Source organism: Antechinus flavipes, chromosome 1 (genome assembly GCF_016432865.1).
Source record: "Antechinus flavipes isolate AdamAnt ecotype Samford, QLD, Australia chromosome 1, AdamAnt_v2, whole genome shotgun sequence".
Taxonomy (NCBI): Eukaryota; Metazoa; Chordata; class Mammalia; order Dasyuromorphia; family Dasyuridae; genus Antechinus; species Antechinus flavipes.
This window is the reverse complement of record NC_067398.1, coordinates 496,730,416-496,753,463: the sequence shown is the minus strand read 5'-3', so window position 1 is coordinate 496,753,463 and position 23,048 is coordinate 496,730,416. Positions and strand designations below refer to the sequence as shown.

General features: G+C 32.5%; 1 protein-coding gene across 1 annotated transcript in view; it reads left to right on the top strand.

Annotated features, from left to right (window-relative positions):
- MIB1 (MIB E3 ubiquitin protein ligase 1) overlaps window positions 1-17,596 on the top strand; it is a 158,448-nt gene extending 140,852 nt beyond the window's left edge. Inside the window, exons 18-21 of the mRNA XM_051970353.1 lie at window positions 1,600-1,678; window positions 5,555-5,668; window positions 7,178-7,278; window positions 10,836-17,596. Coding sequence (XP_051826313.1) covers window positions 1,600-1,678; window positions 5,555-5,668; window positions 7,178-7,278; window positions 10,836-10,976 — 435 coding nt within the window. The 3' untranslated portion in view covers window positions 10,977-17,596. The remainder of the gene's footprint in view (window positions 1-1,599; window positions 1,679-5,554; window positions 5,669-7,177; window positions 7,279-10,835) is intronic.
- The last annotated feature ends 5,452 nt before the right edge of the window (window positions 17,597-23,048 follow it).

Below are 23,048 nucleotides of genomic sequence, written 5' to 3'. Positions count from 1 at the left end.
GGGCAGGAGGCCAGCCACCACAATGGTGTGAGATAAAGTGAATCTGTCTCTGAGTTTGTCCCAGTTTATATGCTCTTTTTAAATTATATTATCATAGGTGTGAATCTTATAGAACTATATAAAGTACTAAGTACATGTCCTGAACTAGAGAACTATTAATCACCATGCTAAACTAAATAACTATTGTCTTATCAATTCCACTGACTTAACACTTTGTAAGAATCCTTGTTTCAAGTACAGGAGTTCTGGCCCATAACAACTATGAGTGGAGGAAATAGTTTAGATTGGGAGAGCTGTGACTGTAGAATAAAAAATAAATACCAAAAAAATTCCCCAAACCAAAAAGCTGATTTGTTATAGATAGGAAGTGAGTACAGAGAATGAAGAATAAGCATGACTTTGAGGGTCACTAGAACTATAGTGGTGCCCTCACTCAAATAGGGAAATTTAGAGTAAGTATTTGGATTTAGGGGAAAAGAAGTGTGATATGTTTTAGATTCCTACAGGATATCTAGTTGGTGTTTGGGATTGATGCTTAGGAAATTTCAATTTTAGAGTTATTTTCATAGAAATCATAGTTGAATCTATAGGAACTGATAAGTTCACCTAGAGAATGAAGAAAGCCTAGCATTAGAGCCCTGGAATTCACCTATACTTACATGAAGAATGATCCTGCATAGGAAATGCCAAAGGATGTTAGGCAGGGGAAAGCCAGGAGAGAGAAATGTTATAAAACCCAGAGAGGAGAGAGACTATTCAGGAGAAGGTGGCCACTAAGTTTCAGAGTAGTCAATAGTAATAATAATAGAGACGATATTAATAATTACTCCCATTTATAGTATTTGACATTTTGGTCAACACTTCACTTACATTCTCTCTTCCCAACAATCCTGGGAAAAAAGTGTAAATGAGGAAATGGCAATTTAATTGTTCTGTCTACAATCATACAACTAACTAGTAAGTAACTGAGGCAAGATTTGAACTTGGGTCTTTCTGACTCCAATTTAAGTGTTTAGTCACTACACCTGGCTGGGTTGCAGTTGGGTCAAGAAAAAAAGAACCAAGTAAAATAACTAACCCAGACGATCTGGAATTGAACTCAGCTGTTAGAGTAAGAAAAGTGCTCTGTAAACTTAGCTGTTTCTGTGCCTTTGTATGAGTTTTATTTTTCCTTAATTTCCTTGAAAACATCCCATTTTGAGGGGCAGAGAGTATGAATCTAGAACTTAGGGATGGTGATGTCAGCGATAGGTGGCGAGTCTGAGGCACAGAGAAATGCCATCACACACTATTTTGGACTCTGATAGCCCCTTCATTTGTGGATTTTGAAATCTTAGTTCTACCTGGAATTTTTACTTTTAGAAGAAATAAATTTGGATAGAAATATATGTTAGATCCTAGATTTGTGTAATGTTTAGGTTAAATGGAATATGAATCCCTGGAGAGCAGAGATTCTCACATATGTCAAATATATTAGAAATAGCTCCAATATCCAGCATATATCTTCTAAACAGAAGGTGCTGAGTGCATATATATTGCTTGAATGATCCATTGACTGGGATATCTGCCCTAATGCTATGGTTTTCAAAACTCCTGCAGATTGAAGAATGTGTGGTATGTTCTGACAAGAAAGCTGCTGTTCTGTTTCAACCCTGTGGTCACATGTGTGCTTGCGAGAGTAAGTATTCCTAGGCAATAGTTTACCTACTTTGCAATGTGTTGTAATAAAGTTTGGCACCTTGTAATCCTAATTAATTAGTATTTGGAGGGTACTTAATTGTTTAGCATTTACTTCCCTTTGTATTTAGTAAATCAGTTTTTCCAGTGTTCTTATGTTAGCTAATTACTACATCCTTCATAGAGTTTCTAAGTAGAACGTATAATATCCTTACCCTCTCTTGCTCAACATCTGCTGCAGTTGTCCAGGGCTTCTTAAGCTTTTTCCTCTTACAATTCCTTTTTGTCCTAGAAATTTTTAGGTGACCGCGGATATATAGATATATAAACTAGGTATGCAAATCAAACATTTACTGATGAGTCATAAAGAAATTTGTTTTAAAACAATTCTTTCATATACATGTAATTTTACCACCTATAAAAGACCAAAACAAATTTGCATATGAATGAGATGGATGTACTTGTTTATTTTTACATAAAGAATTAAATCTTACTGGAATATTTGATACTTTTACTGCTGTCAATTTTTTCACAACTCCCACATTCAGTTTCATGACTCTATATGGTGTTGCAACCCACAGTTTAAGATATTGTCCACCAAATTCAGGATGCCCCAAAAGTCTTAGTGCATTGTAATAACTTAAAACTATACTAAGACTCATGGGACATCCTGTATAAATGATCCTTTATCACTCCACAAAGTTTAGTTTTGAAAAAAATCTATGCAAAGTACATTTAAAGTGTACTTTGTTTATGTTATTTGTAGTTAATGTCTTACACTGATTTCCTAATGTACCTTTTTTTCTTCTCACTTTGCTCTTGTTTTATTTTCCCTTGTAACAAAAAAAGCAGGGAAGCATAATTAATTAATGTAATAATTGTGTCTCTAACATTTAGCATCTCTTATCATCTGAGCTCAGAATTCAGTAGCCATCTTCATTTTCATTATGAGTTTAGTGACTTTTTTGGTGGTATTTCTAGTTACATTTGTAGGCAGGGTTTTTTGTGTTGTTTCTTTTTTAAAGAAAATTATGTATCCACATTTGTGTGCATATATATAAACTTTAATAAGATAGCATTTGTTTGTTCCTACTTTTCTTAAATTGTTTCCTTATTCTTTATAAGCCAGTGAGCATGTTGTTTTAATTTTGCTTTCTTTATATCGTTTCATCAAGTTTTCCTGTGTTTACATTCTTTTCATTTGTCATTTCTTACACTATAGTCTTTCAAGTCATATTCTACAATTAACCATTCCATATACATTGAACATATGGATGATTCTCAGTTTTGTGCTGTTATAAATTATATTGAGAGTAATATTTTTGTTAAAAATAAAAACAAGCCCTTTTCTCCTTTGTTTTATACTCAGTGGATCATATCCTTAGTATTTAACCCTAATAGTATGGATATTGGGTTAGAGGTTATTTAAATTAAAAAAAAAAGTTTAAACCAATTGACAGTCTTATCAATAGTGCAGGTGTGCCAATTAAAGAGTCTGAAAAATTTTGGGTGTGATTTTTTAATAATTTATATTATTACTATAAAGTACACTTTATATATTTTTCTTGCCAATTAATGTATCTACCTGACCAAACTTTGTTTTTGCTCTTAAGCCTTCTCTTTACTTTATAATTTTCTGTTACTTTTTGTACCTAATAATGTCACAATATAGTTTCTTTGGAGATGCTAGCAAAAATTAGATCATTTTACCATGTATTTTTTTTTTCTCTACTCCTCCTAATCCCTGTACTTTTTAGGTCTTGTTTTTGTGCTATGTACCATGTTCTTCCCTCTATTTTTTTGTTCTTTTCATTAAAGGTTTTTCAAAAGTTTTAAAAACCATTCTCCTCACTTGAACAGCCTCAGGGTGAAAGTACAGTAAATTATACTCTTAAAATAATTTAGTAAGCAGCACTTAATGAACTATCTAAATAAGATAGTAACTAAAGTAGTAAAATGGCCTGATCTTGGCCTATCATTATGAAATATATTTGTTAATAAAGACAAAGCTGGAAAGTTTGGAGCTGATCTCTCTATACTACATGACATGCCTTCATTGTTGACTTCCTATTTACTGCAGGACTAGTCTAAGAATTCAGAATTATTACTAGAATCTCCTGTCAAAATCACAAATAGTAAGGGAAATGTTCTTTGTCAAGTAAGTACATCCAGTTAAGATTTCCTATGCCAAAATGAAATTCTGAGTTAGACATAAAGGACAGTGAGCTCATTTTTGTGAGCAGTGAAACTTTTGGAAGATTATAAAAAGTAACTAAAGAAAAGTTCAACTTGAGGTTACAAAAAATAAAGTTTATTTTGGGAGCATCCTGTATAGTATCATACCTTTTAAACTTGAAAAATATTTCCCCTAAAACCAGACAATTATTCTACACTAGAATTTTTCACACTTTGTCATCTATGTAGATAATGTTCTACATGGATAGATATGGTTTACCTATTTTCCCCAAGTTTCATTGGGTTATACTGTATTTTAGGAGTATATCTTTGTTGCATTTCAAGTCAGAATCCTTTACACTCAGGGAATGTAAAATTAGAGACTGTTCTATTTATCCCCTGAATAATTCAGTGTCTTCCTTTCCAAATACTTATGTGTGATAAGAAGCTTCTAACCAAATCATTTTCCAAGTGAAAAGAATGAGTTTGAAGGCTATGGAATGATCTGCATAGAGTAAAACTTATGTCTAAACTTGTTTTTTCAATTTGTAAAATTAAGAGGATTGAATAAGATCATAATTATGAGTCTTTTTAACTCTAAATTTATGTAATTTTTCTCCATTTTTGCCACTGTAGCAGCTTTTACTTTTTCTTTTTTAAGATATATGTTTTACATCAATATTTAAATATTGGAAAAGACACTCTGTGCTTGTAGTTTTAGGTATTTGTAATGATGGATTAAATAGAATATGAATAATATATAAAACTTCTTATTTTATTGTATCTATTTACCTATGGTGTCTTTTTAGGGAGAAAAAAAGTTTTGTTCAAACTTCGTTTACAAGCCATATCTTACCTTATATTTGAGTAGTGGAAAAATGGCATTTTGGGTATGAGTAGGGAAAAAAAAAATCTCAATGGTCATATAGTTTATCTCCTATTCAGATTTTGAATACATATACAATATTCCTAATAAGTGAAAAGAATTTAGAGGTTGGAAACCTGTTATTTCCCATGTGTTCCTCAGTCTCACCTCCAAGGCAGCCCATTCCATTTTTAAATGGCTTTGTTAAGAATGTTTAATATTATGGTACTTTCATGTTATTTTTTACATAGAAATTATTTTTCTATACATTAGCTTTTTATTTTTACTTTATTGCCTCATTTTGATAGAAACAGCAGGAAGAGAATGGTTCAACATAATGCAGAAATTTTGGAGTACAGTATTTTGCATCAGAAAAGAATTTTAGAGAAAACTACAGTGGGCTTACAAGCAACCAATCACCAGTCCAAGGCAGTGCAGTGTATTGGTAAGAGGTGGGGAGTATCAGGAGTATTCTGGTATTAATTTGCATTTTGAAAGGAAGTCTGCCTTTTCTTTCTTTACTCTATTAAACTCCTGAAGTACACATCATATCATTTATTTTTAGAAAAAAATGTTTACCAGAAATATTAGGGAGTGTAGTTAATCCTTAAAATATGGACCACTCATTGTGGTGTTCTGAAAATATAGGATAGGTTTGGTTTTTTTGCTCTAGGGTTCACAACATTTTTAGTAGACACAGTTAACCTCCCAGTAGCATATTAGGTTTGTTTGATGGGGCTTATCTTAAAAGTTAGTGAGATTAGAAGAACAGTCAGCTGAAAAGGAAAGTGTGATATGTTTCTTGTCTAAATAATGTGTCTATCCCTGTTTTTTCAGACTGTGCTAACCTCATGAAGAAATGTGTACAATGTCGGGCGGTAGTTGAACGGAGAGTACCTTTCATTATGTGTTGTGGTGGCAAAGGTTCAGAAGATGCCAGTGATGATATTGGTGAGTTTATTTTCTAAATTTTTTTTTCTTCCACTTGAACCCATTCTAATTTAATTTAATTCGATAAGCAATCTTTTAGCTCTTGCTTTTAGGAACAAAAGACAAAATTGAAAGCTCTTGTTTTCAAAGAGGTTATACTCTATTCTCTTTTATATCTCCTAATTGTTAATAATAAACTATTTTCTCACACATAAAAAAGATAAAATATGTTTGTTGGTCTATTGTTATAAATAAAATAGGAAAAAAAATTATTTTAACTTCATTCATATGGGGATTACAAAACTTAAAAAGCTTTTTAACTATGAATACAATCTACATTGAAATAAAAAAAGAAAAGAAAGAATATGGTGGGTAGGGCTGATAATGAAATCAGACACCTTTCTTTTTTCTATTTGATATGAGATTATCTATTTAACACTCTTTCTTTTTTTTTTTTTAATCTTATACCACTGATAGTAAGAGTTAAGATTCCTGTTAAAAACGATCTGAACAAAATGCTAAACAAAAGTATTTTTCATATACATGGAAACTAGGAAAATGTCCATTCCTTTGAATCAAAGAGTCCATTACTGGACTTGTATCTCAGCCATCAATAAGAAAGTCTTCATTGAACACTGACTCACTGAACAACAGACTATTTACAACAGCACTTTTTGTGTTAGCTAAGAATTGGAAATAAAGTAGATGTCTATTAATTGGGAAATGGCTAATAAAATTATGGTATATGAATGTAATAGAATATCATTGGGCTATAAGAAATGATTAATACAGTGATTACTGAAAAGCATGGAAAGACCTGTATGAATCGATTTAGAATGAAGTAAGCTGAACCAAGAAAGCAATACACATAGTTTAAAAAGCAACATAAATGGAAAGAACACCACTTGGGACAACTATGATGTGTAAAAAAACAGAAAATATCAATAACAATATGTCTTTTAAAAAAACAAACAAAAGGAAACTGAATTTTGGAACAAATTATCTTCAATGGCCTCAATCTCTTCCCAAAGTCTTCAGATTCATAGTTTTCACTTTTAACTCTTTGGATAGCACAGCATATAGAGAGCAAACATAACAGATATTTATGCGTCTGACAAAGGAAAGCGAGGAAAGTCATCTTTGTTGAGGCTTATTCTAGTTAGGCACTTCAAGTGAAGTAATCTGCTTTTTTTATTGCTGTGCCAAATATGCCCATTATTTAAAAGAGTCTTGTTTTAAAATTCAGCCTAATAATAATGCCCATTTCAATAAAAAATATATATTTTTCAATATAAAAAATTTATGTAAGCGACATCTAGATGGTATAGTGGATAGAACAATGACCCTGAAGTCAGAAGGACCTGAGTGCAAATCCGAAGTTAGACACTTATTAACTCTAATTAGCTGTGTAACCCTGGGCAAAACATTTAACCCCAATTGCCTCTCAAAAACAAAAGAAATTAATATAATGGTACTATATACAATTAGGCGTAGGATGAGGAAGATGTAAAGATATTCTCTCTATTGCAGCAAGTGGAAACATTCCAGTTTTACAGAAGGACAAAGACAATACCAATGTCAATGCTGATGTGCAGAAGTTACAACAACAGTTACAAGATATCAAAGAGCAGGTAAAAAAAATCTTTATGTTAAAATGCTGATTTTTGTAAATGATTTTTAGGAGAAGAGATCATTTATTTACTTTGTGAAATTAAAGCTGTTTCATACTTCAACATTTGCCCTTTAATCTAAATCTGGTTGATAGGAATTATTGCATTGGATAAAAACTTGAAATTTCAATATTATCTTGCAGCTGGAACAATACTTATCCCTTTCTTTTGTATTTATGCTTATAAAGCCGTCCTAAAATAAATAGTACTGCAGAGAAATGCATATTGTCATATGCCAGGTTAGAATTATATATTAACTACATGCAATCAAGTGATTAAAATTCTTTGACTTAAAATTAATTAGATCCATTTTCTGAATATACTTGTGGCCTTGTAAATTCTTGATTTTGGAAAGAAACTAGATTCATTCTAAAACAAATTTAAAATTGGGGCTAAATTTTCAGAATCTCTTTCATGTAAGAAATTCACATATACAACCAATGAGCTAACTTTTGAAGAAAACAACAGATTTTTCATGAAAGTATTTTGCATCATATTGGTTTGAAATTCCTTCTGTTAGAAGATATAAAAACATTTAAAATAGTTTCCAAATTTTTTGAAATAGACTCATAATGTAGTAGATTTGTAAATTTTGAATTGTAAACAGAGAAAATCTTTATTAAAAGCTCTTCTCTGACATTCAATAACTATGTTTCCATGGCTTATTCACAGACATAATTTTGTATGGAATAGATCCAGGAATTTTGGTTCTTGTAAACTCAATATTATAATCAACAGTCACCGTCCCCCCCCCCAAAAAAAAACAAAAACAAAAAACCTGATGAAATTTTAGACTACTTTACAAGAAATACATCTTCTAGGAATAAGGAAGTACAATAGTCTTGTTGTAGGGTGCTGTGCTCACTTCTGTGCACTGGTTTGATGAAGGACAATGAAAAGATAAAGAGTAGCTAGAAAATAATTGCAAGATTACAGAAAATGCCTCAGATTCATGATGTGAAAATTGGTTGAAGGAACCAATGAGAGGCGGCATGGTATGGTGGGTGCACAGCATTGTATTTGATCTTTGATTTCCCTATTTTGTATTTGGAGTTAGAAAGACCTGAGTTCAAATTTCATCTCATGATATGACATTGGTCAAATCATTTAAATTTAGTACCTTAGTTTCCTCATCTGTCATGCAGTAGGAATATTGGATTTAATAATATCTGATCTCTTCCATGCTCTTCCAAGAATTCATGATTCTGTAAGCCATTTCAACTCTAGAGTATGATCCTATAAAATAGGAATGTTTATCTTGGAAGATGAAAAGTGTTGGAGGACATGATAAACTGCAAGTATGTCAGTTGAAGAAATTTTTTGCTTGCTCCAGGATGGTAGATTTATGATTTAGCCATTACATAAGCATAGCTGACTGATAATTAAAGCTATCCAAGAATGGAATGAGCTTACTTAGGGAGGTTATAGATTTGTCCTTATCAGAGGTCTTTAGACAGAGCTTGTGAATTCTTTTTCAAATATAGGTTGTATGACCAATAAAATTCCTTCCACCTTTGAAATTTCTGGATTCTGTGAATAGATTTAAGGCATGCAGAGAGATGAAGAATAGCATATTGTAATGTTGGGTTACAAAGGGTGTAGTAGCATTTGCATCTTTATGTAAATATTTAATCTTGGTGGTAACATCAAAGGCACAAAAATCTGTAGTCTCTTCAGAATGAAGGAGTAAATAATGAGAATTGAAGAGATTGACAGATCATAAGGCCAGAATGTTTTAGGGAACTTTGGTGTGTATGTGTATACACGTATACACATACACACACACGTTTTTTGAGCCAGATTCTGAGTTCCTTGAAAAAGGAGAGAGGAATAATCTGAGACACAGCAGATGACTACTTAATAATTTAAATAGGGTGATAGAGATGAAAGTAATGATCTTCAAAGTAAGAGAGATTGCTGAGTGAAGATAGCATCTGAAGGATCTAGTAATGGCAGTGAAGACAAAAGAATTGTCTACTTCCTGACCTAGTATATATTGGGAGAGATTTGCTAGTCTTCTGAGGTTATTTTCCTGAGTTTTAGTTCAGGGAAGGAAAGGACAAGAAAGAGATAAAAAGGAAAGATCTATAAAGGAAAGTTTGTTTATAGAATTGGGGTTCTGGGGACTTAAAAATTGCTAATATTTTCCATGCTAAACTATCTCTGTTGATTCTGACAATAATTCTGGATATGAGGGACAAGAGATAGTGATGAATCTAGGGACACTCTTAGTTTAGGAGCTTGAAGGCAACCTGGAAGATGGTCTTCTCTTTTACAATAATAGGGAAGATAGAAGATGGAGAGGGAAAGGTAAGTTCAGTTTGGGACATATTTAGTTTAACATGTCTTATTGGTCTTCTGTTTTGAGATGTCAGAAAGGCATTTGGAGATGAGACTTTGAAAGTCAACAGAGAGATTGGTGTAGGACATTGTGAGAATTGGTAAGAACCATTATTAGAGTAGAGGTGGTAATTACATCCATGGGAGCTGATGTGTACTTCACCAAGTGAAATAGTATACAGAAAGAAGAGAAGAGGGCCCAGGACAGAATCCTGAGGGATACCTAAGGATCAGCAGTGACTAGGGAACAGGCAGTAGGAGAACCAGGAGAGAGGAATTGCTTGAAAATTTAGAAGAGATTATTTAGGAGGAAGACGTAATCAGCAGTATTTGAAGCTACAGAAAGTTCAAAGAGAATGAAATTGCGAAAAGACCATTAAATTTGACAGTGAAAAATAAAATTTGGAGAAAGCCAATTTAGTTCAGTGATAAGGCCAGAAGTTTTATTGTAGGGGTTAAGAAAAGAGTAAGAATAGAGAAACTGGAGACAACTATTGAGGAGAAGAAATGTAGGTCAACAGTTAGCAAGAGTGGAAGGATCCAAGTGAGTTGTTTTAGTATAGGGAGGGGAGATAGGATATTAGTATTTTTATATGCAGTAGTTAATGAACCAGTAAACAGAACAAGATTGAAAATAAATAACAGAATGGTGATGACAGAGGGGATGGTCTGTTGGAGGAAAAGGGATGAAATGGGATCACTTGAAGAGATTTAAGTCTTTGTCTTGTTAAGGGTTGAAGCCACCCCATTATGTGAGAAATGGGTAAGGCACAAGATAGTGGCAGAAGGCAAAGGATCTCATGTTGAATGTCCTCAATTTCATAATTCTTGAAGATAGTGCATTGTGGGTAATGGCAAAATCAAGGAAACCATATTGAACCATTTTTTACATTCTTTATAACATTTCTCATTTTAGTAGCTCTTGTTTTACTTTAAATATTAAAAGAACATGGATATTTTTTCTAAAAATTAAAATTGTGGAACCATCCAATAAGTACTCTCCATATATAACGAAAAAAGGACACTTATAATTAAATTCCTTATCAAATTTTAAAAAGGCTACAATAACAGATTTTCAAAAAAAACAAAAAAAGAGAAAAACGTGACATCTCAGTTGTGAGAAGTTGCATTTTAATGTTCCCTCAGTAAATTATTTGTGTTATCACATTCCTTTATAGACAATGTGTCCTGTGTGTTTGGATCGTCTGAAGAATATGATATTCCTCTGTGGCCATGGAACATGTCAACTCTGTGGAGATCGAATGAGTGAATGTCCTATTTGCCGCAAAGCCATTGAACGAAGGATCCTTTTGTATTAAATGAGAAATAGTGTGTTTTGTTAGCTAAACGAAATTTAAATGTATTTGATAAGGCAATTCTAGTGAAATACTGTATAATACCATAGCCTATGTTCTACATTATAATAACTTTGACTGAATGCGCTAAAACCAAACAAACCACAAAACAGTATTTGGACAGTCATTTTGAAATCTGGATCAAATCCATGTAAGTTACAGTTAATTTAAAACAATTTTTTATTACAGACTTGCAGAGTATGGTTTGATTTTAAAATGCATTTAATTCCTAATTCTTTACTACTTCCATTAAATTTTTTTTTTACTATTCAGTTTTATCAGCCCTTAGATGATATACTTTTTTCTGTGTTTTCTATTATACTCAAAATTAATAATCACTTTTTTCCCCACACTAATCCTAACACAAATGCTATAAAATTAACACCTCTTTAAAATGCCATTTTGCACCAAATGAAGTTGGTAAATCAAACGTTTACCTTTATTTATATTACATATTCCCAGTAACTTAGTATTTCAAAAATCTTAGTGTATTTTGAATGTAGTTCAAAAAAAAAAAAAAAACTTCATTCTGCATTAAGACTTTTGGGACACCCAACATAAAACCATAATTATATAATCTGAGCTTTACATAATGTAAACAAGTTTGAGAAATGTTTTGAGAGAGGTAGTGAGAGAGTAGGAAGACTACTGAACTTAGGAATCACAAGTTTGAATCAGACTTTACTGTCTGTGTGATACTAGGCAAGTCCTTTAACCTCATTGGAATTTAGTTACTTTATTTGTAAAATATGGAAATTGAATTAGATGATGTCTGAGGTCCCTTTCAACTTTGGGTATAAGATCACATGACTTGTACTTTAAAGACATAGAGATCTCAAATTTAACTTCCAGTTTTAACTTTAATTTTCAGTTTTTTCCCCCAATAATATGAGAAAATAATGCACTTCTTAAGTTTTATTTCTTAGATTGTAAAAGAAAAATCAGTCATATAACTGTTGTCAGTTAAACTGAAAAGTAATCAATTGATGCTCTTGTTGAAAAAAATAAGAATGGGCAATCACAGTGGGGAACTGAAGAAAAAAAATTGAGGATTATTTCCCTACAGCATTGCAGAATAGAATTATTTGTGTGTGTTTGTGTATGTATGTGTGAGTGTATGCGTGTGTGCGCGTGCAGCTTCTGACCATTATTAAAAGATACTGCCCTTCTTCTATGACCTATCACACTTATTAAGTCTTATAGAAAAATGTGAATACATGGTATATTCACCCCAATACTCCAGTAACATAATTACCAATTGATTTTGATTTGAGCATTAAGAAAAGTAGTTGCTCCTTTTACAAGCCACTGAGTTTTCTCTTAATAAATTAACTTTTTCAGCACATTTAGAACAATGAATCTTCCAGAAGGCAGCAAATTTCTTTCTTCTTGCAAATCAGTTCCATTACTTTTGACAGTGTTGCTAATTCTGTGTATTTGCATAGCTCTTAAATGTCATGTTAAAGTTATCTCCCTAACTTACTGGGAATATATGAATTTGCAAGTTTTTGTATCTCCACATAATTACTTCACTTATTATTTCCAGCACTCTCCAGAAAATGTTTAAGAACAAAGTAAAAATTTTTTCATCTTTTGGGGAAGAGTTGGATTATGGTGGTCATTACAAGAATAGGAATAGTTTTTATTGGTGACATCATTTGTTTGGACACTATTCTTGGCTGTGTTTCAGACCTTCCATTGCTGTACAAATATGCATTGTCAGTAGTTTAGAGTAACAATTGACTGACTTCAATAGTCAAGATTTTTATTTTGTGTGTGTGTGTCTTTCTCACACACATATATACACTCCTCCTGTGGACTTTAAATTTTTTTAGAAAAATACCTTTATATTAGCAACACTTTCCTTCTTCAAAGTTTTTCAACTATATCTAATTAGAAAGTACAGAATCTCTTAATCTGGGGTCTATGGATGCCAAATATATCCAATAATAGATTTCAGAAGATCTGTGAACTTTGATGGGGGGAAAAAGTCTTTATTTCAATATAACCGATTCCTTTGTAAATCCTATGTATTTATATATCTAAAAGCATTATTTTGAGAAAAGGTCGCTAGGCTTCATTAAACTGTCAAAGGGGTCAGTAAAAGTTAAACTTAAATTCTACCAAATACTATTTCCAAATATCTAAGTATTATGTTGATTGATTAAGTAAACTAATTTTGGTGAACATGAGGGCTGTAGTAATAATTTTAAATTTGGTAATAATAATTTTATTCAACAAACCTTTTCTTTGCTCCCTGACTCCTAGTTTTGGAATTTACTTTAAAAGAGGAATTTTTGCCCTTTAAAATTATTTTCAAAGAGGAATTTTTGCCCTTTAAAATTATTTTCAATACTTTTTTTATGGTTTTAAAATACAATATTGTAAACTGCTGTCCCAAAGTTTATGTTTTTGTAGTTATTTAATGGATTTATGGATTTGTGTCAATTATTACATTTGTAAAGTTATTTTTGTGAATAGATAACACTTCTGTTTTGATCAATTGAAAGCTCTTTTGTTTTTAGTAATTTTGGTTTTGTGAGAGATGATGAGTAGAAATTAATATGTTCTCCAGCTGTTTGAAATTTTGGCCTCAGTTTTGTATCTCCCAACAATAGTTCCTAATGAGTTATTTCTCATTCTATTAACCATCTCTTTTTATCCTATTGTCACCAGGAAATTGTTGTTAAAAACAACAATTTTCAATTTGTTTAACTCTTACTAGTTGGTCAGATCTTTAGAAAACTCTAGTTTTAGAAAAGATGTGCCATTTAGATTTTGTTTTGCTTTAATGTTTTTCAGAATCATGGTCACAATTGTGCCATTTCTTTAATTCTTCATTTCTTCTGCATAATCAAGTAGTATGTATATTCAGTATCAAACTGCACTGAGTTAGGTGACCAACCTTTTTGATGACTTCAACTTGAATTCGGAATTTCCAAACATTAGCTATGAAATTGTATTAAATTGATTTTTTTATTTTGAACATCTTTTTTGGTGGTGGTTGTTGTTGTTCCTAATTTGAACTAGGGAAGCTAGATCTCAAATACTATTAGTGTAACTTTGGTCAATGCCATTTTCCCTACTTTTGAAATGTAGGCATGATCTTCATTTGTGTGTTCCCTTTCCTTCATCACTTCCTTCCCAGCAATCTCATTTGATGTTCTTTTCAGTGCATTTAATACCTTTTTGCGTTTTGGGGTGTGTTAGGTTTTTGTTTGAGAGAAAATTAAGAGGGGATAAGTATGACATCATAATTTTACATGTTGTATTACCTGATTTATCCTAGGATAATTATCCCAATTTATTTAGCTGGAAATGTGTATTTCATTATCATTAATCCTTTTTATTCATTCCATTTAACAAATTATTAAGCATCCCAACCTTAAATTATTTCTGTTAAGACCTATCAATCACCAAGCTTTCAAAATCCAGTGATAGAAAAAATCTTCATTTCTGGTATGTCAGAATTGTCTGAAAGTTGTGCCAGAATTTTAATATTATCACATTCTTCTGCTAATTATATAATCACTACTGTAACTTGATCTGGCATTCTATATTTGACATTTTCTTAGAGGTAGATGTTAAAATTGGTGATAAGAAAAAAAAACACAATATAATTTAACAACTATTAAGTATCTCTGTATGTTATGCAGAGTGCTGGGGAAGATAGAAAATTTAAAGAAAACATGATCCCTGTTACTTGGATATCAGAATATGGTTTACACCTTGTCTATTTTTACTATGTATTAAAACTGTAGTTTTCTGTTATAACACTGCCAATTCTTGTAATAATATTAGTAAGTTTAAAATGAGAACTTACTGAAGGTGCTATTCTTTAAAAACAATCATTTTAATGTACTTGTTCCTGTTGCTGTGTACCATATTCATATCTTGTAAAAAGCAAAAAACTTTCATTCCCAAGATAAAAACTTTAGTGCAAATTAAAATTCTATTAGTATACTATTAGTCCTAACCTACCCATTAGTTTCATTGGCATAATAGGTAATACAGTTTTAAGGTTGGATTAAGATAATGCTAAAAGTTAAAACACTACAAATTGATTAATTATGAAAGTGTTTGTCAAAGTCTTTCCTAAATTATTTTTAAATGACTGATTTGTTTGCAAGACCATTTTTAACATATTTAAATCTTTTGCTTTTGTACAACTCAAATTATATCTATATCAAAGCACACTATCTAGGTAGCCTAAGAAGTTAATTCTGCCATATGTGCACACAGTGTACCTGTGCCATTTAGATTGTGTATGCTGCCAAATGACTCTTGCCTTGTTCAGTCAGGTTTCCTTCCTTGTTTTCATAGGGTCTTCACTTAAACTTAGTGGTAGGATTTCATAAGAGAGATGGTAAAATGCAGAGGAGTGATAAGAGTTTGGTGTCTGAACATAGAAAAAAGGGATGGTGGAGGTCTTACCAAGGTGAGCTTGTGAGAAGTATTTAATACCAAAAAAACCATTTTAATTAATAAAATCAGTTTTTATCATATTTTATGTTATGGCCTATTGCTTTGTAAATCACATGCTTAAAATGGTTTTTGATTTGGTCCAAAAGGGAAATAATTAGCCCCTCTCATAAATAACTGAAGTGTTAACAATTATTGTTCATTCTAGAGAAGTTAAATGTTTTTCTTCTAGGTCTATGTAAATTAGGAAACAAATTCTATCAATAGTAACTTGCTTGGATTTCTTAATGATTTAACTAAAAGATTTAAATTATTGATAAATGTGGCCCTCACAAAATTTTTTTTTGGCTTTCCATCAGTTTGAAAACAATGTCCTTCCCTTCATTATTAATTACACATTTTCATAGTTATTTTGGAGAAAGTTTAAAAATGTCTCATCTTTGAAACAGTTGTTTCTTCTCTCCCTTCACCTCTTTTTAACCAGGAAAAAAAAAATTAAGTTGCAAACAAAAATTTGGTTAGCTCTGAAATTGAATGGGGTTATAACATTTTCACAAATAGATGACTTAATAGTAAAAGGGTAAATAGACTCTTAAAATCTTTGTCAATTTATTTTTGCTAAAACAGAAGAACCTAATTTGGCATTATCCCATATGTTGTAATAGGAATATTCACTGATATCAGTTGATAATCATATAGGGATGGAATTTTATTCAAGTAAGCAAAATTATAACAGTATTAAGAATGATATTTTGTGGCTAGTTTAAAACAATGTTTGAAGAAGCTTTTTTCTAAAGCTGGTTTGATCTGTTTGTTTTGCTATAGTAGAAAAAATGTTTAGATTATTTGAATTTTCTCTTTAGTGTGTGCTGGTGAATAATAGAAACATGGACAATTAGTGTTGATCAGTTAATGTTTCTTAGCTTAAGACTTTGAAACTTTCTACCTCCTTTCTGTCAAAGTGTTACATTTTCCCGCAATTCTAGTCTTTAGGTCAAAGGAAAATGGAAGTCTGAAGCTGGAGGGTTTTGGTAGTGGTGGTGTTTTGGGAAAAACAAAACAAAACAAAACACCATCCCCAAGACACTATTTTGGGTTTTTTTTTTCACTTAAGTTTGGTGCCTAAATTCATAATAAAAGGTTAAAACTGATCTTTAAATGTATAATGATAAAATTGCCAAGTATTAACACATATTGTTCTCTTCCATTTTGTAGGCTGCTTGAATAATTAATTTCCTCCAAAACAAAAATTTTTTTTGTTTCTTTACATCTTTTCTTCCCTCCTCACATGTCACTTCCTTTAAAAATTATAACTGCAGTCATTTAAAATTGACTCAGGGCTTTTTAACAGTTTAAGCAAATTCTTATATGTTTATTACATTTTTAGAAAACCCCACCCACATCATTGTTTAGTGCCTTGAAAGAATTATTGACTTGGCAACAACCACTACACCATTACAGTGTGCCTGTGTCTGTCAGTATATGTAGACATATGTGTCTCATCATTTAGATACTGCATATGTGTATTGGGCATTGGTAATTCTGAAAAGGAAGTTTTGTAGATTTCAATTTGAAAATTATTTTTAAAAAACTGATCATTCATGTCCATGAAAGCTATACTAGTAGAATACTTCTGTTTATATTCATACTAAGTCACATGTATGAAATATCTGGGGAGAGGATCTAATTTTACATAATTATGCCTGTTTAGTTTCAAAGGAGGATTCAGTCTTTAAACAGTGAGATGTTCCCCTAACCCTTCCCCTCCCAAAAGAAGTCTTTTATGTTCTAACATTAACATTTTTTTTTTAAGTCTGCATGGTGTTTTTTAATAATCTTATTTTGTCTTGAGTTCACAAGTTTTTCTTTTTACTAAGTTTAGTATGCTAGTATCATCAATTCAGTATACAATATATTCAGTAGAAGATAAGTTTTATTGACTCATGGTAACATTTTGTTTCCATTTCCCTCTCTCCCACAATTATTAGACTTATATGTTCAATGGAATTTGAAGTCTTTTGTGTGAATATAGCTTAATTTCTGTACCAAGAATGATTTTGTTTATTAGTCTGAGTTTTTAAGAATGCTTAGCAAGTTCTAAGCTTTTAAAATTAAGTGCTAATATCTTTCTGTTAATAAAGTTTTATTACATAATGGCTTAATCTGCTTTTTTGGAAAATATTGTTTTAAAAATTATATGCATAAGTGCTGCGTACTTAAGGCATTTTTTTCCTTTCTTACTACACTTGTGATTGAAATCTTTTAACAAGAGAAAGCAAGGAGTTATTACTACCTTTTGTGGGCTTTTGAGGGAAAAAATGTCCCTAATTATATTGTAGAAGGAAAAATCCAAAAGAATGTTGTTTGTATACAAAACTGCATTATGAAAAGAACCCAGAGACTTACTTTCATCATTACTGGGCACTTCCCAACTAGGATTGAGGATATTGGAAGAGATAAGTGAAGTTGACTTAATAAATACTTTACCTTAGGTGTCATTAATTAACTGGTCTTGATTTGATAATTTTTGATCTTTAAAAAATGTATTATAATTTAAAAATCAATATGTTTGCTTTTAGAAAATACTTTAAAGCAGTAAATTATTTTGATATTTTTCAAATTCATTTTGTAGCTACATGATAGAATAACAACATTGGACTATTCTGCTTAGTAAAACTAAATGAAAAAATGGACCTTTGAAGTCTTTGGGAGGTAGGAACTATTTCTAGGGTAACAACTTAATCATGGATATTTAAGGATGAATTTGCTAGCATGGATTAGAATGATGCTTACTGTAATAACAACAAAATAGATACTTAAACTGCTTAATTAAAGTAATCTTAATGAATACCAGTTCAAGATCTAGTATGTAAGTCTGGATGATTCATGGTTATTCATATTCTCTTTTTTAACACTCTATAAATCTATTACCTTTGATTATATTAAAACTGCATAGGTTTGGTAGGGTTTTTGATTTTTTAAAATGAATACATTTAACAAAATCTTTAAGATGATTTGCATTTTAATTATTGATTTTTTTAAATTTGTGAAGAAAATTATAAACTTTATGACTTTTGATGTAAAATTTCACATAGCAAAAATTATAAAATGTGGGTGATATAATTCTCAATTTGACTGGGAAGTTGAGACTTGGGCAAATTAATGTAATATGGATCTCATGAACAATAAATTATCTATGACCATGCCTGAAATATTACTGAAGGAATCACAGAATCTGAAAGTCAGAAGAAATTTCAGCAGCCCTCTGGTTTGATCCATACACAAAATAATCCGTACTGTAATTTGCTCAACAAATGGGTTTTCCAATTTTTCTTTGAAGATTTCTAAGGAGAGGCAACCCATGACTTCTCAAAGGAAGGTTATCCCACTTTGAAAGGGTTCCAATTGTAGCAAAGTTTTTTCTGGCCTCAAGCCAAAATTGATTTCCTTTTAAAACTGCACCTATTGTTCCTGATTCTATTCTCAGACTCATCAGAGCAAAGCCAATATTTGATCACAGGTAGAGTGTTTCTCCAAGTCTTCTTTTCTTCAGGTTAAAACATCCTCACTTTCTTCAACCTTTCTTCATGTTACAAACTGGAGATCCTTCACCATCCTGGTTGCCCTTCTCCATATTAACCGAGCCCAAATGAGGTCTGATAAACATAGTGCACTGGGATCATCACATCCTGGAATCTATGTTCTGCCTAATGTAACCTCAGATTGTTTTTTTGGTGGGGAGGTGGGGGGGGGAGAATATTGCATCACATTACTGAGCCTGCAGTTTACTAAGATCCCCAAATTTTTTTCAGAACAACTATTGTCTTTCCATATTTTTCTTATATTTATGGAAGTGAGGTTTTTATTCTATTTTTGTTGTTGTTGTTCACATTTATCCTATTAAGGGCAGGTAGGTGGCACAGTGGATAGAGGCTGGGCCTGGAATGAGGAAATGAGCTTAGGCTGGCATGATTTGTTCTTTGTTTTTTTAATAAGCTTTTCCTCCAAAAAAACATATGCATAGATAGTTTCCAATATTCATCTTGCAAAACATGTGCATATCTTCTATACATATTTCCACAAGTATCATGCTGCAAAGAGAAATGAGATCCAAAAGAAAAAAAATGAGAAAGAAAACAAAAAGCAAGGAAACCACAAAAAAGTGAAAAGACTATGTTGTAATCCACACTCAATTCCCACAGTCTTCTCCTTGGGTGCAGATGGCTCTCTCCATCACAAACACCATTGGAACTGGCCTGAATCACCTCTGTTGAAAAGAGCCACATCATGATTTGTTATTGATGAAGTTATGTAGGCTCTTTATAAACACTACTTCCACTTCTATGTATTTGCTGATCATTTCTTTATTGATTCTAGAGTTCTACCAGGAATTGAAGTCAGAACTCACTTGGCCTGTAGTTTCCAGACAATTTTTTTTATAAAGTCAGAAAATTTGTCCCCCAATTTTATGGTACTAATGTTTTCCATGATATTTCAAATATTACTGACAGTGGTCAGCAGTCATCTCTTCCAGTTATTTTAGGACCTAAAGATGTAGTTTTTCTGGGCCATGTGACTGGAACCCATGAAGGTGTGATTTGGGTATCCACTCTCTTTGTTAATAATTTTTCTTCCTTTGTTTCCAGAATAAAAATAACTTTCTTTTGAATGAAAACAAAAAAATAAATGGATAGTTTTATTTTTTTGTCATGTTACCATTGTCGCATTCATCCCAAGCAAATGTTGTATCTCTTCTTTGGTCTCCTTTTCCTTCTAATATAATTTTAAAAGCCTTCTCTGCTATCCTTAGCGTCTTTCTTCAGCTTCAGTCACTTTGAGTTTTGGCACTACTAACATTATGATATTTTGCCATATATTTATTGTCTTACCTGGCTTTGTTATTACCTGGTTTAAGAATCATAAGTCATGTTTACTACATGTTTTTTTACTGTTAAGAATTATCGTGTTAAGAATAATGGTAGGAATCTGGTTGTATAAAGCTTAAATTATCAGCTTGTGTTGTAATAGTTTAATTTACTTAATAAATTAAAACTATCATACCAATATCAATAATAATCAATTTACTAAAAGCTTAATTTTCCTTTAAGTTTGTGATGTGAAGCTCAGAATTCACTTTTCCTCAAAAGCAGTGTTATACCTAGTATACAGGTCTCTATCCTACCAGCAAAAACATTTTAAACATATAATACACTTAAAATTCAGGATGCAGTAATTGCAGATAGCTAAGGATTTATGAGAAAAAGATTCTGGGTGCTCAAGTTGTAAGTATAATGAATTAACAATTTCACTGCAGCCAAAATAGTTCATCTGTGCCTCATAAAGAGAGGCATACTGTTCTAATTGAGAAAAGTGATAGTTCCATTATGGCCTATATACTCAAACAGTATATATAGACTACTGTGTTGAGTTCTAGACACCATAATTTAGGAAGGATAGTGACAAACTGAGAATAGTCCAGAGGAAAACAACCAGTAAATAAGCATTAGGCATTTGCTATTTGCTAAGTACTATGCAAAGCCCTGGGGATGTAAGGTCAGTCAATAAACATTTATTAAGTGCCTCTTTTGTGCTAGGTAGACACTGGGGCTGCAAAGAAAAGCCTGGCTCTCAACGACCTCATAGTTTTATGGAAACATGCAAACAACTATGTACAAGTAAAATGATATACAGAATAAAGTTGAGATAATCAGCAGAAGAAAGGTTACTCTAGGAGGTGAGATTTTAGTTGGATTCAGGGAATCCAGGAAGCAGATAAGGAGGGAGATCATTCAAAGACATGGGAGACTGCAATAAAAATGGAAAAGTCAGGAGGGTTAGATCAACAGAAGAGCAAAGAGTTTAAATAGATGGGCTTTAGTGTTAGTGAAGGGAAAGATTACCATCCATTCACCCAGGCTTACATTTGGGTGTCATCCTCAATTCCTTACTCTTACTTTGTACCCTATGTTAATAAATTTTGTGAAGTGCCTACTGGGTACCAGGTACTGTGCTAAGCCCTAAGAATTCAAAAGAAGACAAAAATTAGTCCCTGTTCTAAAGGAACTTGCCATCTAATGGAGGAAGAAATATACAAATAGACTATATACATGATAAATAGGAAATAACCAAAGGAAAGCACCAGAGTTAAAAGGCTAGGAAAGTCTTCCTATAAAAGGTGGAATTTAGTTGCCATATGAAGCAAAGGAAGCCAGTAGGTGGAGATGAAGAAAGAAAGCATTCCACGCAGTGTCTTATTCATGGAAAAGTCAGGCAGTTAGTATCAGTGAAGGGCAGATGGTGGGTGATAAAATAAGATGTGAGAGACTGGAAAGATGACATCCTGTTGTGATACAGGAGCCACCTGCCAGTGGCTGCTGGAGGTCTAACTCAGACCTGTAGAATGGATCACTTGTAGAATGGATCTCTTCATGTGAGAGGATGATGGTGATACAAGGAGACTGAGAGGCAGTTGCGTTCTCTGATCTGTCTCCTCTTCCCTCTTGCCTCCAATTTCATTCCCAATCCACAAGGAACAAATGTGTTAATAAAGACTGCCCTGCAACTTTCAAGTTTATGATTCACACCTGTGGAAGCTCTGGGAGAATTGACCTGCCCCTTCACCTAGGAATGGTCCTTAACAATATCCTATCTTTTGCCAAATCTTGTCGATCTGTACCTTCACAACAAAGGTAGCCCCTTCTCTTTTCTGTCAGCCCATGCCTGAACTATTGTAGTAAGCTCTCAGTTGTTCTCCTTGCCTCAATCTGTCTTCAATACATCTATTCAACTGTCAGACTTCTTTGCAGAGTGAAAGTCTGACCAAGTCATCCCTTTATTCAGTAAATTCTAGTGGCTCTTGTTGCCTACAGGATCAAATATAAAATCCTCTGATTTTAAAGCCATTTGTAACTTGGCTACTTCTCCATCATCTTATCCTCAGTATTCTTATACTTTACTTCCCACCATGTACGCTGGCATCCAGTGATAATAGGTCCCTTGCTTAATCTCTCAAAGGATACCCTATTTCTCAGCTCCATATATTTTCACTGGCAGTACCTCCTCATCTCTATCTCTTGGCTTCTCTGGCCAAGTGTTTAAATCCCATGTTCTACAAGAATTTTCCCTAGTCTTCCTTAATCTTATTGCCTGCCTGTGAGGATTATTTCCAATTCATCGTGTATATATCTTGTTTGTATATAATTATTTGCATCTTGCCTCCCCCTCCTCCCTGCCATTAAACTGTGAACTCCTTGATAAAGACAATTTTGGTGGTGGTGGGTTTTGTTTCCCTTTTCCCCCTTTTATTTGTATCCACAGTACCTTGCACATAAAAGGCGCTTGATAAACACTTATTGTGTTTATTGTGTAATTATGGGGGGAGAGATGTGCTAAGAGGAGACATTGGGGTTACTGTCTGAATGAGGGCCAGGGAGTTAGAATGGAGAGGTCACTGTGGGCTGGTTTCAATAAGTAAAAATAAGATTTAAGCTTAGCCTTGAAGGCTTTAGTGTAAGGGAGGGGAAAGAACTTTCCACTTGGAAGGAATGGTATCATTGGAATCACATAGGCAAGATTAAATATAGAGTAGTGACATGAGGGCCCTAAGACCATTTG